The sequence below is a fragment of the Gigantopelta aegis genome, chromosome 14 (genome assembly GCF_016097555.1).
Source record: "Gigantopelta aegis isolate Gae_Host chromosome 14, Gae_host_genome, whole genome shotgun sequence".
Classification (NCBI taxonomy): Eukaryota; Metazoa; Mollusca; class Gastropoda; order Neomphalida; family Peltospiridae; genus Gigantopelta; species Gigantopelta aegis.
In genome coordinates, this window is record NC_054712.1 from 40883349 (window position 1) to 40911331 (window position 27983).

General features: G+C 40.3%; 1 protein-coding gene across 1 annotated transcript in view; it reads right to left on the reverse strand.

Annotated features, from left to right (window-relative positions):
* Nucleotides 1-1114: 1114 nt before the first annotated feature.
* The window catches only part of LOC121388718 (Fanconi anemia group A protein-like), an 82943-nt gene continuing 56074 nt past the window's right edge, over nt 1115-27983 (reverse strand). Inside the window, exons 29-39 of the mRNA XM_041520186.1 lie at nt 27605-27741; nt 21423-21528; nt 17127-17183; nt 13871-13957; nt 12382-12479; nt 9239-9386; nt 8145-8207; nt 6511-6665; nt 4711-4852; nt 4014-4106; nt 1115-3187 (exon numbers count right to left, since the gene is read on the reverse strand). Of these exons, the coding sequence (XP_041376120.1) occupies nt 3119-3187; nt 4014-4106; nt 4711-4852; nt 6511-6665; nt 8145-8207; nt 9239-9386; nt 12382-12479; nt 13871-13957; nt 17127-17183; nt 21423-21528; nt 27605-27741 (1155 nt within the window). The 3' untranslated portion in view covers nt 1115-3118. The remainder of the gene's footprint in view (nt 3188-4013; nt 4107-4710; nt 4853-6510; nt 6666-8144; nt 8208-9238; nt 9387-12381; nt 12480-13870; nt 13958-17126; nt 17184-21422; nt 21529-27604; nt 27742-27983) is intronic.

A 27983-nucleotide genomic window follows, 5' to 3' on the forward strand; every position in this document is an offset into this window, starting at 1 on the left:
CACTTCCCACCCCTAATTTAAGGAGTTTTAAGCTCTATCTCCCTCTTTAGGTGACATATCTGATTATTACTATTAGTAAAATGTTATTTATTTAAAGTAGGGCTAATGAATGGCTAATCATGGCTAGTAAAAAAAAAAAAATCACTGATCCCATGGCTAATGGATTTTTATAAAATTCTAGAAGCCCTGTATCATTCTTTATTGGTGTATATGAGATATATCATTATTTACTGGTATATATGAGATATATCATTCTTTATTGGTATGTACATGCATGACATATATTATTTACTCCATGTAGGGAAATGTCTCGATACTGTCCATTCCTTACAAATGGTGGTCTGCTCTCCAGTGTTTCATGAATGGACAGTTACTGGGACATTACCCATTGCAGTGTACATCACCAACCATATTACCAGGGTGTAGCCTGATATTTGTACATATTAAATATACTGAGAAGCATAAATAACGCAATGGGTATTTCACTGAATAATCTCTTATAGAAATGTCAAATCATATATATAAGTACACGTATGTGGACAAATAACATATTGGTAATAACTAAGTGAAAGAGGATTTTGTTAAAATCAGAATTTGTTTGAATAAAATGACTTTTCAGCAAAAAAGAATAACTTGTGTGTTTATTGCAATAACACATCAATGCGTATGAAAATCATTTTGCTTGTGCATTGCCTGCTCTCATCTCCCTATAAAAGCAACCATTTTTTTTTGTTTTCTGTCTTTTTTTTTTAAATATACCATGGTAAGTAATGTTAAAAAATTGCAGTTTTATTGCTAAAAACCCCACTTGTTTTTTGTTTAAACAAAAACCACATTTTATTAAAAACAATTCCCAATTTTAACAATATCTTCTTTCTGTTACAGTTGTTACCAATATGTCATTTGTCTGCATTCCTAATATAGATGACATACTATTTCTATAAAAAAAATATCAGTGAAATACCCATTGCGTTATTTATGCCTCAGTATAAATACAGAAATCTAGTTGTGAAATAAAGGTATTGCATAGATATCAATTGTGTTTCTTCATTACAAATGTGTCAAAACAGATACAGTATATACCAGAATCAGTTCTTTTTAAAGGCTTTCTTCATGTGGTTTAAATATATTTATTGCTGTAAAAATAAACAGTTTTGGGATTGGCCAACAGGCCTCTCCCAGCATTTTACAAAGATACAATATTTATAGTCAGCATGACATGGACATGATCTGTCTGAAATTGTAACATTCTTCGAGAAAAGGAAATAAAACGTGGGAATGCTAGAGAAGAAAGCATAACATTAATAACTAAACCTCTTTACAATGAATTTTGGCAGTTAGTAATTGCTATTTCCTCAACGGATCCACAGAACAAACAGAATACATATATTTTAAGTAAATGTATTTCTAAAAGTAAAACTGCTAAATTAGTGACAATAGGCATTAGGCCCACTGACAGGAATTGATCCTAGACAGGCAGCATGTCAGGTGAATGCTTTATCACTAGGTTACGTCCCGCCTTGAATCATGAATGGATGAATGTTTAATGTTCTCCCAACACAAACAAATACATGGGCTATTCAATTATATTGGGTGTGAAACAAGGGTAAATACACAAATGACTGAATCAAGTGTAGCACTAACAGATACTTGGTATGGGTCAGTGACCAGAGGCAAGGCTTAAACATCAGTTACTCTGGGTCAGTAACCAGAGGCAAGTCTTAAACATCAATTACTTTGGGTCAGTGACTTGAGGCAAGCCTTAAACATCAAGTAATTTGGGTCAGTGACCTGAGGCAGGTCTTAAACATCAGTTACTTTGGGTCAGTGACTTGAGGCAAGACTTAAACATCTGGTAATTTGGGTCAGTGACCTGAGGCAAGTCTTAAACATCAGTTACTCTGGTTCAGTGACCAGAGTCAAGTCTTAAACATGTTACTTTGGGTCAGTGACCAGAGTCAAGTCTTAAACATCAGTTACTTTGGGTCAGTAACCAGAGGCAAGACTTAAACATCAGCTACTTTGGGTCAGTGACTTGAGGCAAGACTTAAACATCTGGTAATTTGGATCAGTGACCTGAGGCAAGTCTTAAACATCAGTTACTCTGGGTCAGTAACCAGAGTCAAGTCTTAAACATGTTACTTTGGGTCAGTAACCAGAGTCAAGTCTTAAACATCAGTTACTTTGTGTCAGTGACCAGAGTCGAATCTTAAACATCAGTTACTTTGTGTCAGTGACCAGAGTCAAGTCTTAAACATCAGTTACTTTGGGCCAGTAACCAGAGTCAAGTCTTAAACATCAGTTACTTTGGGTCAGTAACCAGAGGCAAGACTTAAACATCAGCTACTTTGGGTCAGTGACTTGAGGCAAGACTTAAACATCTGGTAATTTGGATCAGTGACCTGAGGCAAGTCTTAAACATCAGTTACTCTGGGTCAGTAACCAGAGTCAAGTCTTAAACATGTTACTTTGGGTCAGTAACCAGAGTCAAGTCTTAAACATCAGTTACTTTGTGTCAGTGACCAGAGTCGAATCTTAAACATCAGTTACTTTGTGTCAGTGACCAGAGTCAAGTCTTAAACATGAGTTACTTTGGGCCAGTAACCAGAGTCAAGTCTTAAACATCAGTTACTTTGGTTCAGTGACCAGAGGCGAGTCTAAAACATGAGTTACTTTGGGTCAGTGACCAGAGGCGAGTCTAAAACATCAGTTACTTTGTGTCAGTGACCTAAGTCAAGTCTTAAGCATCAGTTACTTTAGGCCAGTAACCAGAGTCAAGTCTTAAACATCAGTTACTTTGGTTCAGTGACCAGAGGCGAGTCTTAAACATCAGTTACTTTGGGTCAGTGACCAGAGGCGAGTCTTAAACATCAGTTACTTTGGACCAGTGACCAGAGGCAAGTCTTAAACATCAGTTACTTTGGGTCAGTGACCAGAGGCAAGTCTTAAACATCAGTTACTTTGGGTCAGTGACCAGAGGCGAGTCTTAAACATCAGTTACTTTGGACCAGTGACCAAAGGCAAGTCTTAAACATCAGTTACTTTGGACCAGTGACCAGAGGCAAGTCTTAAACATCAGTTACTTTGGGTCTGTCAAGCAGCAACACAAGTTCTGAGGTCAGTGACCTGAGGCAAGTCTTCTATCAACAGTTAGTTTGATGTCAAACCCACAAGACAGTAAGGAACTCTAAAATAAAAATAAATAAATAAGAATATTTCAGTGAGGCTATTTCAAGCTTTTTGTGCAATAGAATTGTCAGTAGCAGAGAATTTTTTTTTTTTTATATATATCACAAGCCTTTCGATGATAATTTTCCAAATTGGTTTCAAATATATAATGTACAGGTAAATGTATAGTTCTGTGTTTACAATATTATATATTTATCAACAATACAAGCCAAAGAGTTAAAATATTTACTAACAATACACACCAAAGAGATCTAGTATTTATGGCATTTCTTCAACAGTTAATTATAACAAACTTTTACAACCTAAAAAATAAAGAGTTGCTTTAATCAATGATTAAAACTAAAAATTGACTTCAAGAAATTAAAATTTTAAATTACAGCATTCATTATACACAGTAACTGGCTTGAATGTATGCACTCACCTTATCCAGGGAATAGACACAGGGCAGAGTAACTCACCGTATCCAGTGTATACAAACAGGGTAGAGGACTCACATTATCCATGATATACAAACAGGGCAGAGTAACTCACCGTATCCAGTGTATACAAACAGGGTAGAGAAACTCACATTATCCATGATATACAAACAGGGCAGAGTAACTGACCTTATCCAGTGTATACAAACAGGGTAGAGGACTCACATTATCCAGGGTATACAGACAGGGCAGAGGGACTCACCTTATCCAGTGAATACAAACAGGGCAGAGGGACTCGCCTTATCCAGTGAATACAAACAGGGCAGAGGAACTCACCTTATCCAGGGTATAAAACAGGGCAGAGGAACTCAACTTATCTAGTGTATAAAACAGGGCAGAGTATCTCACCTTATCTAGTGTATACAGACAGGGCAGAGGAACTCTGAGCAGGATCTTTCTGATGAACTCTGCATGGGACATCACCTCTGTCAAAGAGATGGGCTGAAACGACAATGGTCAAACTATGTATGGAACAATTGACATTAATGTTTAATTTGGTGTTAGCACAGTTTATGTCAGCAACACAGCATTTTCCTAACTTTAATAGATGAATGTGCCCACAAAATATTTAACCACTCTTAAACAATTAATTAGAAATAAAGTGTTTGGTTTGTTTTTAACTAGCCCAATCAATACATCAAGCAGTCAAATAAGCTATATCAGCTGGTTCTTGGGGAAAATGCCACATAACACAAAACTGTTTAAACTTCAATTCATACAATTCTGGTTTCTGTACTTGTATATATGTACTTTAAATTCACAATCAATTTTCATCACAAAATTTCGTTTAATTGCCGGTTCTTGGGGAAAATCCCACATAACACTAAACTGTTTAAAACTTCAATTCGTACAATTTCTGGTTTCTGTATATACATGTATGTACTTTAAATTCACAAACAATTTTCATCACAAAATTTCATTTAATTTTTTTCACCATGTTGAGACTCTTTTTTGCAACCATTCCCATGAAATTGCCCTTGTATACTCTTTGAAATGCTCTCCACAAAAAAAAAAGAGAAGCTCACGACTGTTTTCTCAAACAAACCTGTGTAGTCCTGTTAGTAACTTCAGAAGCTCCAGTTTCGAATCTGACACAGACTTGTTGAAAGATGTGTACCACACATTTTAAGTTTGACTCATGTTTGAATATGTCCATCTCATGCTGAGTGTCTAGCAGAGCAAGGAGTCTGCAAATAGACAGAAATAAAATAAATACAAAAATACTTGTTTAAAAAAAAAACCATCCCACTTTTTGAAAATTGAGAACTGTTCACAAATACAAACTGGTGAAGTTCCTTGTATAAATCAGAGATTTACCCAGGAGTGTTTGCCAGAGTGCCATGTCTGATGGGAAAATTAATGAGAGTAAATCATACTTGGAATATTTTTTTCAGGCCACAGCATGAAGGAAGAAAGGAAGGAACTGTTTTATTTAATGACACACTCAACACATTTTATTTACGGTTATATGGCGTCAGATATATGGTTAAGGACCACACAGATATATAGAGAGAGGAAACCCTCTGTCACCACTTCATGGGCTACTCTTTTCGATTAGCAGCAAAGGATCTTTATGTAACAGATAAAAATCAACTTCCACTTAGGGTATTTGAAACACAGACTCTCAGTACGAGAGTCCAGCGCTCTACCAACTGAGCTAATAGGGAAATTCCCACTAGCTACTGCCAGTAGGAGCACTTTATATTAACACTACTACATTTATATGCACCATCCCACAGACAGGATAGTACATACCACAGCCTTTGTTACACCAGTCGTGGTGCACTGGCTGGAATGAGAAATAGCCCAATGGGGCCACCGATGGGGATCGATCCAAACCCGACCACGCATCAAGCGAGCGCTTTACCACTGGGCTACATCCCGAACCTGGCCACTGAATGATGCAGTACACTACCGTATATGAATTTATGTACAACAGACATATATTAAATATATATATATTGTGACTTTTTAGCATAGATGCCATAGAAATTGGGAATTTTTAGTACCATATTCTTTTGGGAAGGGGCCTATGTTCACAGTATGCCTGGATAAATCCCTGTAAATGTTATATTTGCTACATTGGAACCTAAACAAATAATATAAAGTTCCAAGAATTCACGAGGACAATTATTATGATAATTTTTTTTTAAATAAATTACTTTTGGACATTTTCAATTATTTTAGCAAACATTCACTCAAGTAGGTTTTTACATCATGTTAAACTAGAAGAGTCAGAGCATGCCCAGTCACCCAATCACAGCTCTTTTATATTTCACATCACATTATTTATCTACCTGTCAACCAATAACACGACTAATAGACAGTGGCCGTCACTCACACCCAATAGAAAATACTGACTACACAGTGTGAACTAGGAGATGCCACAGAGACCATGGCTGCCTACATTTTCACTCGTGCGAGAGAGAGAGAGAGAGAGAGAGAGAGAGAGAGAGAGAGAGAGAGAGAGAGAGAGAGAGAGAGAGAGAGAGAGAGAGGGAGGGAGGGAGAGGGAGGGAGAGAGGGAGAGAGGGAGGGAGTGTGAGAAAGAGAGAGAGAGAGAGAGAGAGAGAGAGAGTGAGAGAGAAAGAGAGGGAGAGAGGGAGGGAGGGAAGAGGGAGTGAGGACGAGAGAATTGTCAGTTTTTATTCACAAGCCAATCACTGATTAAACTTTATCAGCTAACTCTAGAAATAAATAGGCTTTTATTCCTGGAATGTAATTTGTTACACTAAGAAACCGGAGTAGAGTGCGACTTTTAGCAGTTTGAGTTGGAACATTTAAGAAACCTACCCGAGTAGAGTATGACTTCTAGCTGTGTGACTTAAACATTTAAGAAACCTACCCAAGTAGAGTATGACCACTAGCAGTGTGAGTTGCCATTGACCTGCTAACTAGGTCAATCTCTTTGTTTTCATTCAGAATGTCGGATAATATGCCTGGATGACGTGACAGTATCTTCACAAACATCTGTCTTAAAGTGACATTTTCATTGTTTTTCTGAAAATAAAACCGTATTTCATATGATTGTTCTACTAGTCAGGTACATTCATGACTATCGGGTATCCAGTGCATAACAGATTGTCATACAAGAATTTCACCAGATATGAAAACATGTGTGTTACACAAAAAAATCCAGACATTTTAATCTTAGAAGGAAATGGTTTATTTAATGACGCACTCAACACATTTTATTTACAGTTATATGGCGTCGGACATATGGTTAAGGCCCACACAGACACTGAGGGAGGAAACCCGCTGTCGCCACTTCATAGGCTACTCTTTTAGATTAGCAGCAAGGGATCTTTTATATGCAACATCCCATAGACAGGATAGCACATACCACGGCCTTTGATGTACCAGTCGTGTTGCACTGGCTGCAGCGAGAAATAGCCCAGTGGGCCCACCAACAGGGATCGATCCCAGACCGACTGTGCATCGAGTGAGCACTTTACTACTGGGTTACATCATCCCACACCTTTTAATACTAATGCTTGGGTACTGAGATTAGCTCTATAGGGTTATAGTTGCATGCTGGTCTACAATGGTGATTTCCTTTTTCAAGATTGTATGCATAGTATCAGCTGAAACTATATTGTAAGTTTTGGATGGAGACCACAGTAAATTTTGGACAAACAGTCAGCAAAAAACCCGGAATCACTGAATAGACAATTATAAATTTGGAAAACTGTCATCTCTGATTCCAAATGGTCTCAAAAATATTTTTTCAAGGGCCATAACTTTGTAATAAAAGTCAAACTTGATAATATGTAACTCTACATGATAAAGGTATACACAAAATTTCAGCTCAGTATCTCGAGGCATTGTGAAAAACTAGTCTGAAAAACTATACGTGGGACAGACCAATAGATGTTAAAGATGTTCTACAACATGAATAATGTCAAGTGACTTAAAAAGGAAGGAAGGAAGGAGATGTTTTATTTAACGATATACTCAACACATTTTATTAACGGTTATATGGTGTCAGACATAGGGTTAAGGACCACACAGATATTGAGAGAGAAAACCCGCTGTCGCCACTTTATGGGCTACTCTTTTCGATTAGCAGCAAATGATCTTTTATATGTACCATCCCACAGACTGGATAGTTACACATACCACTGCCTTTCTTACACCAGTTGTGAAGCACTGGCTGGAACGAGAAATAGTCAAATGGGTCCACCGAGGAGGATCGATCCTAGACCGACCGCACATCAAGCAAAAGCTTTACCACTAAACTATATCCTGCCCCATTACATGAATAATGTCAAGTGACTTTAAAAAAGTAAGACATTAATAGAAAACAAAGGTTTAATACTGAATTTCTATAGTCATCATGTGTTGCTATGACAATATTAATATCTGGCATCAATCCCAAGCAATATACAATATATCAGTTGTATGAAAAGAATGATAATAAACAATCTATTACACAGCGCTGTTTAGCCAGTATCATTGTTTATGTGAACAGTTACATACCTTGTTTGAAGTATGAAGTCCACTCAAAAATGAGAGAAGAATTTCACAAAGTGACACCATAACCTGCCAAAATTGGAAAGAAACAATAGTTAATAACACATCAAAAACTAAAAAAAATTCTTGTTCCGTTTTGCTTTGAAAAGCAGAAAAAAATGTGTAAGGCCGACTTTTCATTCAAACAATTCTGTAGCGATTTATTGTGCACATTTCTGCACATGGAAATGTGCATTTCTGTATCTGCATTTTGATAAGCAGATTACTAAACAAAAATTGACGTTGTCAAAATTTATTTTTATACCGGTAATAAAACCATTGTGTTATGTCACTACTAAAAAAACTTGTGTTTGGAAAAATCACTCATGGATTGTTGTTTTTCCTCACCCCCCATGTGCTGAATCCATCTGCGAAACCATTTAATTATACCAAAAATATTAATGGCTTTATCACAATGTGATGGTCATCAACAGCTTGTTCTGAATATGCAAGTTAAACACTGACCTGGTCATAACACAAACACAATGGTAACACAATGTTTATCTCAACATGTACAAACATGTACAACACAAACACATCAACACATTGTTAGCTCAATGTATATCCTCAATACACTAACAGGTTTACGTGACAATCATTAACACACTAACATGTTTACATCAATGAGATGGCTGTTACACCATTAACACACTAACACAATGTTTACCTGACTATCATGATTGTGACATCAACACACTGACACACTGTTTACGTCAACATAAATCATTAACACACTAACATGTTTACATCAATTTAATGTGACATCAACACACTAACAATGTCTACATCAATATGATGGTTGTAACATCATTAACACACTAACAATGTTTACATTAATTTAATGTGACATTAACACACTAACAATGTTTACATCAATGTGATGGTTGTTACGTCATCAACACACTAACGATGTTTACCTGACCATCATGGTTGCTACATCATCAACACACAAACAATGTTTAAATCAATGTGATGGCTGCTACATCATCAACACACTAACAATGTTTACATCAACATGATGGTTGCTACATCATCAACATACATGTACTAACAATGTTTACCTCAACGTGATGGTTGTCAGAGTTGGCCAACAGACCTGCGACATCATCAACACGTTTACCGTCAACCACAGCAGCAAATAACTCTGCAGCACACAACCACGACGGCAGATGATGAGGAATGGACTCGAGATGTTTTGATCCAACACTCCTGAAAATAGATTTCTTCTTTCAGTTTTACACAGCGTTACCGAGGTAACTGAAATACAGAATGTTTTCCTCCTGTAATTTTAATTTAGTAAAGAATGATGAATTCCCACACCTCCTCTACATTCTACTCATGTTGTACCACCCACAAACATAGCGTTAAAACTAACATGAGAAAGATGAGTTTTGATTTTAAACTCGTGAAAATATATTTTTTATTTCAGTTTTAAACAGCATTACAGATTTCAAACTGAAATACAGAATGTTTTCCTCCTGTAAATTGTAATCTTAATTAAATATAGAATTATGAATTCCCACCCTTCTCTATATTCTGCTCAATGTTGTACCACCTCCTCAAACAAAAAACCCCCCCAACATATCACAAAAATTAACATGAGAAAACTATGTATGATATGCATTCCATGAACAGGGAAGGGGCGGGACGTAGCCCAGTGGTACAGTACTCGCTCGATGCGCGGCTGATGTGGGATCGATCCCTGTCAGTGGGCCCATTGGGCTATTTCTCATTCCAGCCAGTGCACCGCGACTGGTATATCAAAGGCCGTGGTATGTACTACCCTGTCTGTGGGATGGTGCATATAAAAGATCCCTTGCTGCTAATCGAAAAGAGTAGCCCATGATGTGGTGACAGTGGGTTTCCTCCCTCAATATCTGTGTGGTCCTAAACCACATGTCTGTCGCCATATAACTGTAAACATGTTGTGAGTGTGTCATTAAATAAAACAGTTCTTTCTTTCCATGAACATGGATTGTATTTCAGTACACACCATTAGAGTAAAAGTTAAAGTTAAAACCCGACACTTGAGTTGTAACAATTACACAACTAACTGTATTATAGTGTATCTAAAATTCAATCAAAGTGAAAAGTGAATCAAAGGTAACTATTTTATTTTGTTTATGAAGGAAATGTACAATTTCCTGCACTTAACTTGTTTATCAAAGAGATCCTTTGAAAGGAACACTCGAGGAAATTTCAACTCGGGTTAATATGGACGTGGATATCAACCACTTGGCCAGTGATCGACGGCTCATTGCAAGTTCTGTTTTTAACATTCATTGACATTCTTACTTTTCAAATCTAACTATCTTCAATGCTTTCTTTTTCACAGAATTTCTTGAAGGTTTTTTATTTAAGTGTTTAGTGGATTTTTTGCTTCTTTTTACCTTGACGTTTCCATAAAAAGCAGGGTACAAACTCTGGCTTCTAATAAACTAACATCAATGAATGATAGAAGAAAACCTAAAATCACCATACAGGCTAATCAATTATAACAGCAATCAGCATTTTATATGACCGTTACTAAACTATCTTTAGACTACAGTAAGAAACAACAACAACAAAACACTTTATTACTCCAGTGTTCATATTATATGACATGACGGAGAAGACATTTGTCATAGGAAAACCCCCAAATCTAACACTCGAGGGACCGGCCTTGGTGGCGTCGTGGTTAGGCCATCAGTCTACAGGCTGGTAGGTACTGGGTTCAGATCCCAGTCGAGGCAGGGGATTTTTAATCCAGGTACCGACTCCAAACCCTGAGCGAGTGCTCCACAAGGCTCAATGGGTAGGTGTAAACCACTTGCACCAACCAGTGATCCATAACTGGTTCAACAAAGGCCATGGTTTGTGCTATCCTGCCTGTGGGAAGCGCAAATAAAAGATCCCTTGCTGCTAATCGGAAAGAGTAGCCCATGTAGTGGCGACAGCAGGTTTCCTCTCAAAATCTCTGTGGTCCTTAACCATATGTCTGACGCCATATAACCGTAAATAAAATGTGTTGAGTGCGTCGTTAAATAAAACATTTCTTTCTTTTTTTCTAACACTCGAGGGATGTGATATTTTCCTGCAACACAGTATTTAAATTTTAAGAAGTTATTTTAAAAAAGATAGTTACAAATTGAGATAGATTTCTTAATACTGGCAAACTTTTACTATTAAACAGTTCATGAACTTTTAAAATATTTGGCCTGAACAAAAATTTTGACTTAATATATTTCTTACGAGTATCGACCAAAAATGGACTGATAAAAAGATAATGATATTCAACACCTAATTCATTTTGGTTACAAAGGGTACGTTTCCTTTCTTCTCGTGGTCTATTTTCCCACCTGCCCTTTTCAACAGGGAGTTGATGGTTACCTAATCTCAATTTTGTAATAGGTATTGATAGTGGCTTAGGTAACAAGAGTAGGTAATTTTTTTAATTAATATTACATTTAATAATACGATAAAAGAGAGATTTGGGGGAATTTGATACTAAAGCGTGCCAATTTTGAACAAATTGATAAAATAATTCTTTGTTTGATGATCAATTTAAGCCAGTTTATATTAGGAACAGATTAGATTGAGATAACCATAAATAACAGAAACAGATAAGCAGTCACCACATACTTACAGACTGTAGGTTGCTCTATTCAGCAGTGGTTGGAAGATTGTACATATATGTCCAGACTGTAAGAAAAACCCCAGACCACACATACCGGCTGCTGGTTTCAGCAATGGATTTTCCCACAAACAGAACAGCACATACATGATGGAAAGAAAGAAGAGAATACAGAACAGCACATACGGACAGCAACCAAAATCCTCATCCACAGTGTCCGGAAGTTAACTGTGTAACAGTCCGTCAATAACACAGTACTGACATTCAATCCAGCATCAGAGCTCTGTGCTCTGTACACGCATATATCCACTCTTAAGTAGCTGATCAAATTTGATCTCAAACACCATGTGTTCTCATATTTGTTTCTCATCAGTGAAGTACAGTCTGTGATATACTGGTCAAATAGCAATGGATGGATGGGTGTTGGGTGTTATAACTGGGTTACCCGTGAAACCAGTTGGGTGGGTGGGGGAGAGGATGGCGTATAACTGAGTTACCTGTTAAACCAGTCAGGGGTGGGGTGGCATATAACTGAGTTACCTGTTAAACCAGTCGGGGGAACGGGGGGAGGATGGCGTATAACTGAGTTACCTGTTAAACCAATGTTTCACTTGGTGTAGATGAGAAAACAACTCATCGTCCTCTTCACTCCACGACGATAACAGAGACCGCACAGTATCCCAGTGAACCTGAAGTTTAATCAGAGTCTATTACTACAATATTTAACCAGTGTCTATTACTACAAAGTTTAACCAGAGTATATTACTACAAGGTTTAATCAGTGTCTATTACTACAATGTTTAACCAGTGTCTGTTACTACAAGGTTTAATCAATGACCATTACTACAAGGTTTAATCAGAGACTATTAATACAATGTTTAACCAGTGTCTGTTACTACAAGGTTTAATCAATGACCATTACTACAAGGTTTAACCAGTATCTATTACTACAATATTTAACCAGTGTCTAGTACTACAAGCTTTAACCAGTGTATATTACTACAAGGTTTAATCAATGTCTATTACTACAAGCCTTAACCAGTGTCTATTACTACAAGGTTTAATCAATGACCATTACTACAAGGTTTAATCAGTGACTATTACAACAAGGTTTAATCAGTGGCTATTACATGAACGCATTATGACAATCAGTGCCTAGAGGAATTAAAGGTCTTGCCTACACTAAACATATTCCACGTTACTGACAGAAGAAGCAAAGAAAAGAAATGTTTTATTTAATGACGCACTCAACACATTTTATTAATGGTTATATGGCGTCGGACATGTGGTTAAGGATCACGCAGATATTGAGAGAGGAAACCCGCTGCTGCCACTTCATGGGCTACTCTTTTCGATTAGCAGCAAGGGATCTTTTATATGCTACATCCCAGACAGGATAGTACATACCACAGCCTTTGTTACACCAGTTGTGGAGCACTGGCTGGAACGAGAAATAGCCCAATGGGTCCACCGACAGGGATCGATCCTAGATCGACCACGCATTAAGCAAATGCTTTACCAGTGGGCTACATCCCGCCTCTGTTACTGACAGATGCATCCACAGATGTCCAAAAAGGTAATGATGATGATGATAATGACAACTAGTTTAACGTGCCCATATACCACTAGGGTTTCGAACACGCCCATCCCGAGTCCGACCTCCGATAAGATCGGTGGCCTGACTCGGGATGGAGGGGGTAATGATGAGAAGTCCTGTTGTTGAGATAATTGCTACATGAAACAATATGAGTTACAGAAACCAATTACAACATGCAATCCTACCTTGTACTCTTACTCTCACTGAATTACAGTTACATAGTGAACCAGTAGTCATTGCAGTGGGGCTCCCAAAGCCCTGCTTTCCCCCATCTTATACACCTGTGTATACACAATAAGGAGACGGCATGTAGCTTAGTGCTAGAGCCCTACCTTTGCTCACCCTAAATGCATTGGGTTATAATTGTTTTATCCCAACCAGTGGCATTGTATGTACTGTTCTGTCTATCCGACGGTGCAGATAAAACAGCCCTTGCAATGTTTTGGTGTTAGGTTTCTGTGCTCAGTGACCAGTTATACGCACCAAACATGACACAGACATGAGCCGATGTGTTGTGAGAGACCGCAATGTGTCACCTAGGGAAGCAGATCTTCTCAAGCTAATAAGACCCTGAAATATAACAAACTAATTACACCCTGAAATATAACAAACTAATTACACCTTGAAATATAACAAACTAATTACACCCTGAAATATAACAAACTAATTACACCCTGAAATATAACAAACTAATTACACCCTGAAATATAACAAACTAATTACACCTTGAAATATAACAAACTAATTACACCTTGAAATATAACAAACTAATTACACCCTGAAATATAACAAACTAATTACACCCTGAAATATAACAAACTAATTACACCCTGAAATATAACAAACTAATAAGACCCTGAAATATAACAAACTAATTACACCTTGAAATATAACAAACTAATTACACCTTGAAATATAACAAACTAATTACACCTTGAAATATAACAAACTAATTACACCCTGAAATATAACAAACTAATTACACCCTGAAATATAACAAACTAATAAGACCCTGAAATATAACAAACTAATTACACCTTGAAATATAACAAACTAATTACACTCTGAAATATAACAAACTAATTACACCCTGAAATATAACTAATTACACTCTGAAATATAACAAACTAATTACACCCTGAAATATAACAAACTAATTACACCCTGAAATATAACAAACTAATTACACCCTGAAATATAACAAACTAATTACACCCTGAAATATAACAAACTAATAAGACCCTGAAATATAACAAACTAATTACACCTTGAAATATAACAAACTAATAAGACCCTGAAATATAACAAACTAATTACACCTTGAAATATAACAAACTAATTACACCTTGAAATATAACAAACTAATTACACCCTGAAATATACTACTCAAAAGAATTTAAGGGTCAGACGATATTTTCGACATTATTTTCTGAATGTCAATTATATTAGCTAGACCATAATGTCACGCATGGTATTGTTCCATTTTGACGAAAGTGGGTCTAAGCAACCCATAAATGAATTAAAATCCACTGTCATTGACACTGTCGACTAGTTCTAATGGCAAAAACATGCTTACATTTGCACGTAAATTAGGGTGAAAGCGAAAGTTCTGCTAAGTGCCCATAACTTGCTTTTTCACAAAGCGCTTCATTTGCACGCTTTGCACGTGTATTCCATGTTCCCAATGCTGAATTTCCGTATAATTGGAGCTTGCGTTCGTGTGCGGTGCACACTCCAAATTTGACAATGGTACGACTTCAACTGACTATCGAAGATCGAGGAAGGGCTATTACTTGGCTTCAGGATGGCAATACGCAAAGAAATGTTGCTCTGAGACTTGGTGTCAGTCAGAGTGTCGTTGGGCGACTGTGGCAACGGTACCAAGCAACGAATTCTGTTCGAAATCGTCCACGTTTGGGAAGACCCCGAAGCACTACAAATAGAGAGGACCGCTACATCACCAATATGGCTCTACGTCAACACACAACCACTGCACGCCGATTACGTGACAATCTGCGGACTGCGACTGGAACTCGAGTGTCTGATCAAACCATACGCAATCGTCTGAGAGCCAATAATCTACGCTGCCGTCGCCAGGCTGTTCGACCACCACTCCTACCACGTCACAAAACGGCCAGACGTCACTGGTGCATGCTTCATCTGCGGTGGCAACGTGTTCAGTGGGGTCGAGTGATGTTCACTGATGAGTCCAGGTTTAGTCTCCAGTTCAACGACGGTCGGGTTCGTGTCTACAGACGTCCTGGGGAGCGCTTCGCTGACGTTAACGTTAGACAACGTCACCGGTTCGGTGGTGGCAGCGTCATGGTGTGGGGCGGCATCTCTATCCACCACAGGACCCCCCTCTATGTGGTAGATGGCAATCTGAATGGAATCCGCTATCTGAATGAGATTATCCGGCCGTTGGTTCTCCCAGGCCTTCAGCAGATTGGCGGCGGGGCAGTTCTGCAGGATGACAATGCCAGACCCCACCGCACCAGGGTGGTAACGGACTTTCTCAGACAACAAGGTATCGCCAGGATGGATTGGCCAGCATATTCGCCTGACTTGGCCCCAATAGAGCACGCCTGGGACGAATTAGGCAGGAGAGTTCGGGATAACCATGCCCCTCCGGCCAACCTTCATGATCTGGGTCAACTTCTTATGGCAGAGTGGCAGGCCATTCCCAAAGAGTTCTTCAGACGTCTGATCAACAGCATGAGGCAACGATGTGTCGAGTGTATTCGCGCCAGGGGTGGATTCACACACTATTAAACGAATGTTCTAATGTGTAAAATCCATGTTTGACAACCTTCAACTTTGACAGCATGTCATGTGACTTTCTTGTATACAGTGACGTTTATTTGTGGTTTTTTGTAAATATGGAACAATAAATAAAAAATTTGGTTTAGTTTACATCATCAATCTAATACACTTTGAAACTTATTTGGTTATAAACTTTTGACCCTTAAATTCTTTTGAGTAGTATATAACAAACTAATAAGACCCTAAAATATAACAAACTAATTGCACCTTGAAATATAACAAACTAATTACACCTTGAAATATAACAAACTAATTACACCTTGAAATATAACAAACTAATTACACTCTGAAATATAACAAACTAATTACACCCTGAAATATAACTAATTACACCCTGAAATATAACAAACTAATTACACCCTGAAATATAACAAACTAATTACACCTTGAAATATAACAAACTAATTACACCCTGAATTATAACAAACTAATAAGACCCTGAAATATAACAAACTAATTACACCCTGAAATATAACAAACTAATTACACCCTGGAATATAACAAACTAATTACACCCTGAAATATAACAAACTAATTATACCCTGAAATATAACAATTTAAACCTTAAAAGTTCAAGGACCATAACTGTCAAAAATGAGTAAGTCGGCATGGAATTCAAACTTGATTTGTAACAGTACTTAATAAATCTATACACAAAATTGAAGAAAAAAAGTCCTTAAAACTATATGCAGGATGGAGACAGACATGCAGACAGACAGACAGACAGACAGGCAGACAAGCAGACAAACAAAGAGAGTGTTAAAACACGACTGTGTGTAGTTGATCAACCACATACCACTCTCTCCCCTTTATCTCATGTCCAGTTACTCCTAACAAGAGTGATCGTTGTTAAACCCAAAAGGACGAGGAGCAATGAATTAATCTGAATGAATGATACCCAGGAAAATTAACTCACCTGCAGAAGATAAGACGTGACAGAAATCGACAGCGCACAACCCTCCACAAGATGAATCTGGAAATAAAAAACAAACAAGGTAACCAGGTGGTAAAATAAGGCCTTACACTTGCCATTAATAAACGTTTATTCATTTCTGTGTGTAGGCCATCAGCCCACATAAAACACTTTACGTAATAGTTGGCAATATAGGTAGTACTAAACCAAATAACTTCCGGCTGGGTCAAAGTTCGAGGTGCACCGAACTTTTGATAGAGAAGTGAACACCACAAGTCCTGTGATTGGTTATAAATGTGAGTGTGTTGGTTGTAAAAAAATAATAATTTCATCTGGGTAAAAAAAAAGTGCAATTTTATTTCATCTAGTACCAATGTGGCGTTTATGTCGGTTGATACGTTGCAGGTAGGAGTTTTAGCCACATATGTTACTATTGTCGTCTATGGGATTTGATTTGGTAGTATACACCCTATATACACATTTGACATACAGTGGACTCTGTCAGGCAAGATCTAAAACTCTACCAACTTCCAGCCCAATTTTAAAAGAAAAGGCTCTTCAGTTCGCCGAGCAGCTTGGCATAGCAGACTTTAAAGCATCAGAGGGTTGGCTGACGTCGTGGAAAACTCGTTTTAACATCGAACAATTCAAAGTTAGCGGGGAAAGTGCAGGTGTCAATCATGACATTGTTGACGATTACAAAACACGCCTACCAACGATAATTGGAGATTTTCGACTCCAAGCATATCTTCAATTGTGAAGAGACCGGACTGTTCTTTTGAGCGTTACCTGACAAAACCCTCACTTATAAAACTCAGGCGGCGAAAGGTGGTAAAGTTTCAAAAGAAAGATTAACTGTTTTATTGTGTCTGGCTTGTATGACCGTTTCCCAACCATCCATGGGTTCAAATGTCATTGTTGATCATTCAAGAACCATACATGTAACTCTGGATAAACTCTGACTAAACTGGTCCTCTATGTAAACCGGACTACACGTATTTTGATGGTACTAAGTGAGTCCAGTTTAGACAGAGTCCACTGTATTTTGTTTTCTAACGAAGATTTGTTTCTTTTTCTAAAATTACAACGTAACGGTAATTCATGAATTCTCAATAGGCATAGTATAAGTAAAGGTAATTCATGAATTCTCAATAGGCATAGTATACATAAAGGTGATTCATGAATTCTCAATAGGCATAGTATACATAAAGGTGATACATGAATTCTCAATAGGCATAGTATAAGTAAAGGTGTTTCACGAATTCTCAATAGGCAGAGTATACATAAAGGTGATTCATGAATTCTTAATAGGCATAGTATACATAAAGGTGATACATGAATTCTCAATAGGCATAGTATAAGTAAAGGTGATTCAAGAATTCTCAATAGGCATAAAATACATAAAGGTAATTCATGAATTCTCAATAGGCATAGTACAGGTAAAGTTGATTCATGAATTCTCAATAGGCATAGTATATGTAAAGGTAATTCATGAATTCTCAATAGGCATAGTACAGGTAAAGTTGATTCATGAATTCTCAATAGGCATAGTATACGTAAAGGTAATTCATGAATTCTCAATAGGCATAGTATACGTAAAGGTACTTCATGAATTCTCAATAGGCATAGTATACATAAAGGTACTTCATGAATTCTCAATAGGCATAGTATACATAAAGGTAATTCGTGAATTCTCAATAGGCATAGTACAGGTAAAGTTGATTCATGAATTCTCCATAGGCATAGTATACGTAAAGGTGATTCATAAATTCTTAATAGGCATAGTATACATAAAAGATGACTCATAAATTCTCAATAGGCATAAGATAAGTAAAGGTGATTCAAGAATTCTCAATAGGCATAAAATACGTAAAGATAATTCATGAATTCTCAATAGGCATAGTATATGTAAAGGTGATTCATAAATTCTCAATAGGCATAAAATACGTAAAGGTAATTCATGAATTCTCAATAGGCAGAGGATACGTAAAGGTGATTCATGAATTCTCAATAGGCATAGTATATGTAAAGGTGATTCATGAATTCTCAATAGGCATAGTATAAGTAAAGGTGATTCATGAATTCTCAATAGGCAGAGTATATATAAAGGTGATTTATGAATTCAAAATAGGCATAGTATACATAAAGGTGATTCATGGATTCTCAATAGGCATAGTATATTTATAGGTGATTAATGAATTCACAATAGGCATAGTATACGTAAAGGTAATTCATGAATTCACAATAGGCATAGTATACGTAAAGGTACTTCATGAATTCTCAATAGGTATCAGAGCTTCTAGAACTTTATAAAAATCCACTAGCCATGGGATCAGTGATTAATTTTTTTATATTTTTTTAATAAATAACATTTTACTAATAGTAATAATCAGATACATGTATGTCACCTAAAAGAGGATGATAGAGCTTAAAAACCCTTAGATTTGGGGTAGGAAGGTTTTGTAATTATTTCCCTGTTTGATATTGACTCACTCACATTAACAAATGATACTAGCTCACATTATTGTATTATGCCTTTAACTTGGGTGTTTATTTCTCTAGTGGATGTGATTACTGTTTGTATAGATTGCTGTCAGCTTAATAAAACATTTTTAAATTCCTTGTCATATGGCCATAAAAGCACCGTATTCATTCCAAGACCGAGCCTTGGTAAAACATTCCAGATGTTTGATGGTGTGGGTCCCGTGACAATATAATAATTATAATTTAATTACAACAGTTTGTAATAAAACTAAAACAAATTCTGTTTCCTTCTTTTGTGTTATTATTGTTTGTATGATATGATAACATGTTTTTAAAGTGCAATTTACGTAAGTTCTTTTTTTAACGAACTTCGGTCACGGGCCATTCAAAAATTGTACGGGTGAGTCAAAGTGTTGCTGTGAGTGGCCCCGATTGGTCAGTCAAAAAATAATCCAAAGTGCATACCCTGGTGTGTGTATTTGCTATAGTTATCATGCACAGTGTGTATTTGCTATACTTATCATGTAGTGCGTGTATTTGCTATACTTATCATGTAGTGCGTATATTAACTACACTTATCATGTAGTGTGTATATTTGCTATATTCATCATGTAGTGTGTATATTTGCTATATTCATCATGTAGTGTGTGTATTTGCTATATTCATCATGTAGTGTGTGTATTTGCTATATTCATCATGTAGTGTGTATTTGCTATATTCATCATGTAGTGTGTGTATTTGCTACATGTATATTCATCATGTAGTGTGTGTATTTGCTACATTCATCATGTAGTGTGTATTTGCTATATTCATCATGTAGTGTGTGTATTTGCATCACGTAGTGTGTGTATTTACTATATTCATCATGCAGTGTGTGTATTTGCATCCTGTAGTGTGTATTTGCTATATTCATCATGTAGTGTGTATATTTGCTATATTCACCATGTAGTGTTTATATTTGCTATATTCATCATGTAGTGTGTATATTTGCTATATTCATCATATAGTGTGTGTATTTGCTATAGTTATCATGTAGTGTGTGTATTTGCTATATTTATCATGTAGTGTATTTCCTATATTCATCATGTAGTGTGTGTATTTGCTATACTTATCATGTAGTGTGTGTATTTGCTATATTCATCATGTAGTGTGTATATTTGCTATACTTATCATGTAGTGTGTGTATTTGCTATACTTATCATGTAGTGTGTATTTGCTATATTCATCATGTAGTGTGTGTATTTCCTACATTCATCATGTAGTGTGTATATTTGCTATACTTATCATGTAGTGTGTGTATTTCCTATATTCATCATGTAGTGTGTGTATTTGCTATACTTATCATGAAGTGTGTGTATTTCCTACATGTATATTAATCATGTAGTGTGTATTTGGTATATTTATCATCTAGTGTGTGCATTTGCTATATTCATCATGTAGTGTGTGTATTTGCTACATTTATCATCTAGTGTGTGCATTTGCTATATTCATCATGTAGTGTGTGTATTTGCTACATTTATCATCTAGTGTGTGTATTTGCTATATTCATCATATAGTGTGTGTATTTGCTATATCCATCATGTAGTGTGTGTACTTGCTATATTTATCAAGTATTTACTATACGTATCATGTAATGTGTGTATTTCCTATACTTATGTAGTGTTTGTATTTCCTATAGTTAACATGTAGTATGTGCATTTGCTATACTTATTATTTCTTGTGTGTATTTGCTATACTTATCATGCAGTGTGTGTATTTGCTATACGTATGTACTGTCTGCATTTGATATATGTATTGTGTATTTGTTATACATACCATGTATCGCTCCACACGAGATATAACTTCTTGCATAGTTTGTTGGTCTGGCAGAATGCCAAGCTGGTCGGAGAGAAACAGGTGTGGAGGAAGAACACTGACCACCCTGCAAGAAGAAACAGGTCAGGGCAGTTCCACAGATCACATTAAGGGGGTGGGAGGTACTGGGATGTACTCGCTAGCAATCAGGTACTGAGACTGGGAGTGAGTACATCCCGGTACCTGACTGGGAGCGAGTACATCCCAGTACCTGACTGGGAGCGAGTACATCCCAGTACCTGACTGGGTACCTGACTGGGAGCGAGTACATCCCGGTACCTGACTGGGAGCGAGTACATCCCGGTACCTGACTGGGTACCTGACTGGGAGCGAGTACATCCCAGTACCTGACTGGGTACCTGACTGGGAGCGAGTACATCCCGGTACCTGACTGGGAGCGAGTACATCCCGGTACCTGACTGGGAGCGAGTGCATCCCAGTACCTGACTGGGAGCGAGTACATCCCAGTACGTGACTGGGTACCTGACTGGGAGCGAGTACATCCCGGTACCTGACTGGGAGTGAGTACATCCCAGTACCTGACTGGGAGCGAGTACATCCCAGTACCTGACTGGGAGCGAGTACATCCCAGTACCTGACTGGGTACCTGACTGGGAGCGAGTACATCCCGGTACCTGACTGGGTACCTGACTGGGTACCTGACTGGGAGCGAGTACATCCCAGTACCTGACTGGGTACCTGACTGGGAGCGAGTACATCCCGGTACCTGACTGGGTACCTGACTGGGAGCGAGTACATCCCAGTACCTGACTGGGTACCTGACTGGGAGCGAGTACATCCCGGTACCTGACTGGGAGCGAGTACATCCCGGTACCTGACTGGGAGCGAGTGCATCCCAGTACCTGACTGGGAGCGAGTACATCCCAGTACCTGACTGGGTACCTGACTGGGAGCGAGTACATCCCGGTACCTGACTGGGAGCGAGTACATCCCAGTACCTGACTGGGAGCGAGTACATCCCGGTACCTGACTGGGAGTGAGTACATCCCAGTACCTGACTGGGAGCGAGTACATCCCAGTACCTGACTGGGTACCTGACTGGGAGCGAGTACATCCCGGTACCTGACTGGGAGCGAGTACATCCCGGTACCTGACTGGGAGCGAGTACATCTCAGTACCTGACTGGGAGTGAGTACATCCCAGTACCTGACTGGGTACCTGACTGGGAGCGAGTACATCCCGGTACCTGACTGGGAGCGAGTACATCCCGGTACCTGACTGGGAGCGAGTACATCCCGGTACCTGACTGGGAGCGAGTACATCCCGGTACCTGACTGGGAGCGAGTACATCTCAGTACCTGACTGGGAGCGAGTACATCCCAGTACCTGACTGGGTACCTGACTGGGAGCGAGTACATCCCGGTACCTGACTGGGAGCGAGTACATCCCGGTACCTGACTGGGAGCGAGTACATCCCGGTACCTGACTGGAGCGAGTACATCCCGGTACCTGACTGGGAGCGAGTACATCCCTGTACCTGACCGGGAGCGAGTACATCCCTGTACCTGACCGGGAGCGGTACCTGACCGGGAGGGAGTACATCCCGGTACCTGACCGGGAGCGAGTGCATCCCGGTACCTGACCGGGAGCGAGTGCATCCCGGTACCTGACCGGGAGCGAGTCAAGTAACGGGATGTATTCACTCCCAGTCAGGTACCGGGATGTACTCGCTCCCAGTCAGGTACCGGGATGTACTCGCTCCCAGTCAGGTACCGGGATGTACTCGCTCCCAGTCAGGTACCGGGATGCACTCGCTCCCAGTCAGGTACCGGGATGCACTCGCTCCCAGTCAGGTACCGGGATGCACTCGCTCCCAGTCAGGTACAGGGATGCACTCGCTCCCAGTCAGGTACCGGGATGCACTCGCTCCCAGTCAGGTACCGGGATGCACTCGCTCCCAGTCAGTACCGGGATGCACTCGCTCCCAGTCAGGTACAGGGATGCACTCGCTCCCAGTCAGGTACAGGGATGCACTCGCTCCCAGTCAGGTACAGGGATGCACTCGCTCCCAGTCAGGTACCGGGATGCACTCGCTCCCAGTCAGGTACCGGGATGCACTCGCTCCCAGTCAGATACCGGGATGCACTCGCTCCCAGTCAGGTACCGGGATGCACTCGCTCCCAGTCAGGTACCGGGATGCACTCGCTCCCAGTCAGGTACCGGGATGCACTCGCTCCCAGTCAGGTACCGGGATGTACTCGCTCCCAGTCAGGTACCCAGTCAGGTACTGGGATGCACTCGCTCCCAGTCAGGTACTGGGATGTACTCGCTCCCAGTCAGGTACCGGGATGTATTCACTCCCAGTCAGGTACCGGGATGTACTCGCTCCCAGTCAGGTACTGAGATGTACTCGCTCCCAGTCAGGTACCGGGATGTACTCGCTCCCAGTCAGGTACCGGGATGTACTCGCTCCCAGTCAGGTACCCAGTCAGGTACTGGGATGCACTCGCTCCCAGTCAGGTACCGGGATGTACTCGCTCCCAGTCAGGTACCGGGATGTACTCGCTCCCAGTCAGGTACCCAGTCAGGTACTGGGATGCACTCGCTCCCAGTCAGGTACCGGGATGTACTCGCTCCCAGTCAGGTACCGGGATGTACTCGCTCCCAGTCAGGTACCCAGTCAGGTACAGGGATGCAGTCGCTCCCAGTCAGGTACCGGGATGTACTCGCTCCCAGTCAGGTACCGGGATGTACTCGCTCCCAGTCAGGTACCGGGATCTACTCGCTCCCAGTCAGGTACCGGGATCTACTCGCTCCCAGTCAGGTACCGGGATGTACTCGCTCCCAGTCAGGTACCGGGATGTACTCGCTCCCAGTCAGGTACCGGGATGTACTCGCTCCCAGTCAGGTACCGGGATGTACTCGCTCCCAGTCAGGTACCCAGTCAGGTACTGGGATGCACTCGCTCCCAGTCAGGTACCGGGATGTACTCGCTCCCAGTCAGGTACCGGGATGTACTCGCTCCCAGTCAGGTACCGGGATGTACTCGCTCCCAGTCAGGTACCGGGATCTACTCGCTCCCAGTCAGGTACCGGGATGTACTCGCTCCCAGTCAGGTACCGGGATGTACTCGCTCCCAGTCAGGTACCGGGATGTATTCGCTCCCAGTCAGGTACCGGGATGTACTCGCTCCCAGTCAGGTACCGGGATGTACTCGCTCCCAGTCAGGTACCGGGATGTACTCGCTCCCAGTCAGGTACCGGGATGTACTCGCTCCTAGTCAGGTACCCAGTCAGGTACTGGGATGCACTCGCTCCCAGTCAGGTACCGGGATGTACTCGCTCCCAGTCAGGTACCGGGATGTACTCGCTCCCAGTCAGGTACTGGGATGTACTCGCTCCCAGTCAGGTACCGGGATGTACTCGCTCCCAGTCAGGTACCCAGTCAGGTACTGGGATGCACTCGCTCCCAGTCAGGTACCGGGATGTACTCGCTCCCAGTCAGGTACCGGGATGTACTCGCTCCCAGTCAGGTACCGGGATGTACTCGCTCCCAGTCAGGTACCTGGATCTACTCGCTCCCAGTCAGGTACCGGGATGTATTCACTCCCAGTCAGGTACCGGGATGTACTCGCTCCCAGTCAGGTACCGGGATGTACTCGCTCCCAGTCAGGTACCGGGATGTACTCGCTCCCAGTCAGGTACCGGGATGTACTCGCTCCCAGTCAGGTACCGGGATGTACTCGCTCCCAGTCAGGTACCGGGATGTACTCGCTCCCAGTCAGGTACCGGGATGTACTCGCTCCCAGTCAGGTACCGGGATGTACTCGCTCCCAGTCAGGTACCGGGATGTACTCGCTCCCAGTCAGGTACCGGGATGTACTCGCTCCCAGTCAGGTACCCAGTCAGGTACTGGGATGCACTCGCTCCCAGTCAGGTACCGGGATGCACTCGCTCCCAGTCAGGTACCCAGTCAGGTACCGGGATGCACTCGCTCCCAGTCAGGTACCGGGATGCACTCGCTCCCAGTCAGGTACCGGGATGCACTCGCTCCCAGTCAGGTACCGGGATGCACTCGCTCCCAGTCAGGTACCGGGATCTACTCGCTCCCAGTCAAGTACCGGGATCTACTCGCTCCCAGTCAGGTACCGGGATGTACTCGCTCCCAGTCAGGTACCGGGATGTACTCGCTCCCAGTCAGGTACCGGGATCTACTCGCTCCCAGTCAGGTACCGGGATCTATCGCTCCCAGTCAGGTACCGGGATGTACTCGCTCCCAGTCAGGTACCGGGATGTACTCGCTCCCAGTCAGGTACCGGGATGTACTCGCTCCCAGTCAGGTACCGGGATCTACTCGCTCCCAGTCAGGTACCGGGATGTATTCCCTCCCAGTCAGGTACCGGGATGCACTCGCTCCCAGTCAGGTACCGGGATGCACTCGCTCCCAGTCAGGTACCGGGATGCACTCGCTCCCAGTCAGGTACCGGGATGCACTCGCTCCCAGTCAGGTACCGGGATGCACTCGCTCCCAGTCAGGTACCGGGATGGACTCGCTCCCAGTCAGGTACCGGGATGGACTCGCTCCCAGTCAGGTACCGGGATGTACTCGCTCCCAGTCAGGTACTGGGATCTACTCGCTCCCAGTCAGGTACTGAGATGCTAGTCTTAAACCTCATGTCTTCACCTTTATTTTTATGAAGCTAGACATTCTCCACTATAAGCCAGGACCCATATTCACAAAAAAGTGTAAATTTACGTCTACGACTAGCACTTACGTCTGCCGTAGATTTACGTTTACGTGCAAGAAGCACCTTATTCTCAAAGATGGTCGTAAATGTAAACGTAACTTAGTTGGACGTAAATCTACGATTTAACACACTCACTGGAGTAATTAATAAAAACACATTAGAAACGATGGCTACCGGGTAAATAACAAATGCGCAAAATGCAATTTTCTTTGTCGTCTGCTAACAATAACATTGCGAACAGTGAACCATGGCATTTTGGTATTGGTGGGGATCCGCGTTTTGGTACGAACTTGAGGACATTTCTTAAAAAGGAAAAGATAACTCAGGAGAAATTGGCCGAGTTGAAAATATCCGTTCGATCATGAACAAAAATATGTTCAATCCGTGGGCGTTCGTCATCGCAAACTGCTTCATTTATTGGAAATACTGCTAGTTTCCGTAAATAATAGTAAATAACGACGATCGTGCTTGATTTATTAATGTACACAACTTACGTGCAGCGTTAGTTGCAACCTGAGGCACTTTTATATTTACGTCCAACTTTACACGTAACTTAAGTTTTCGTTGTTTCGTGAATAGCTCTTCAGTCGTAGATTTACGTTTACGTGTAAAACTAGGCTTACGATATTTTGTGAATATGGGTCCTGATGTTTGAGTTATATCATATTCTTTATAGACCCGAAGAAAACACCTATATTCACCGGTATAAGCTAGACATTTATGTTATATCATATTGTTTATACACCTGAAGAAAACACTGACAATCTCCATTATAAGCTACATGTAGATGTTTTCGTTATATCATATTGTTTATATACCTGAAGAAAAGCAAGATGTTTGCGTTATATCACATTGTTTATATACCTGAAGAAAAGCAAGATGTTTGCGTTATATCACATTGTTTATATACCTGAAGAAAAGCAAGATGTTTGCGTTATATCATATTGTTTATATACCGAAGAAAAGCAAGATGTTTGCGTTATATCATATTGTTTATATACCTGAAGAAAAGCAAGATGTTTGCGTTATATCACATTGTTTATATACCTGAAGAAAAGCAAGATGTTTGCGTTATATCACATGTTTATATACCTGAAGAAAAGCAAGATGTTTGCGTTATATCATATTGTTTATATACCTGAAGAAAAGCAAGATGTTTGCGTTATATCATATTGTTTATATACCTGAAGAAAAGCAAGATGTTTGCGTTATATCACATGTTTATATACCCGAAGAAAAGCAAGATGTTTGCGTTATATCATATTGTTTATATACCTGAAGAAAAGCAAGATGTTTGTGTTATATCATATTGTTTATATACTTGAAAAAAAAGCAAGATGTTTGCGTAATATCATATTGTTTATATACCTGAACAAAACACTGATGTCCATGATTATAAGCTAGATGTTTGTGTTATATCATATTCTTTATATACCTGAAGAAAACACCGATCTTCGCTTGTTCCAGAATGGAGTTGTCCCGATTACCAGAGCTCAGGAACTTGTCCAGTTGTCGTAGCAACCATGGAATAGCAGGAGTCTCCTCAACACTTGACAAATGATGAACTAAGATCTGTGAAACAAAATTCAGAAAGGAAAGGAATGTTTGACAGTAAACATAATTCACAAACAACAGACCTGGGAATCATTAAATTTTAAAAAGTTAAAATATAGTTTGTTTTGTTAAAACAAGACCAATATAGCACATTGATTTATTAATCATCAGCTTTTGGATGTCAAATATTTATTAATTCTGACATATAGTCTTAGAGAGGAAACCCGCAACATTTTTCCATTTGTAGCAAGGGATCTTCT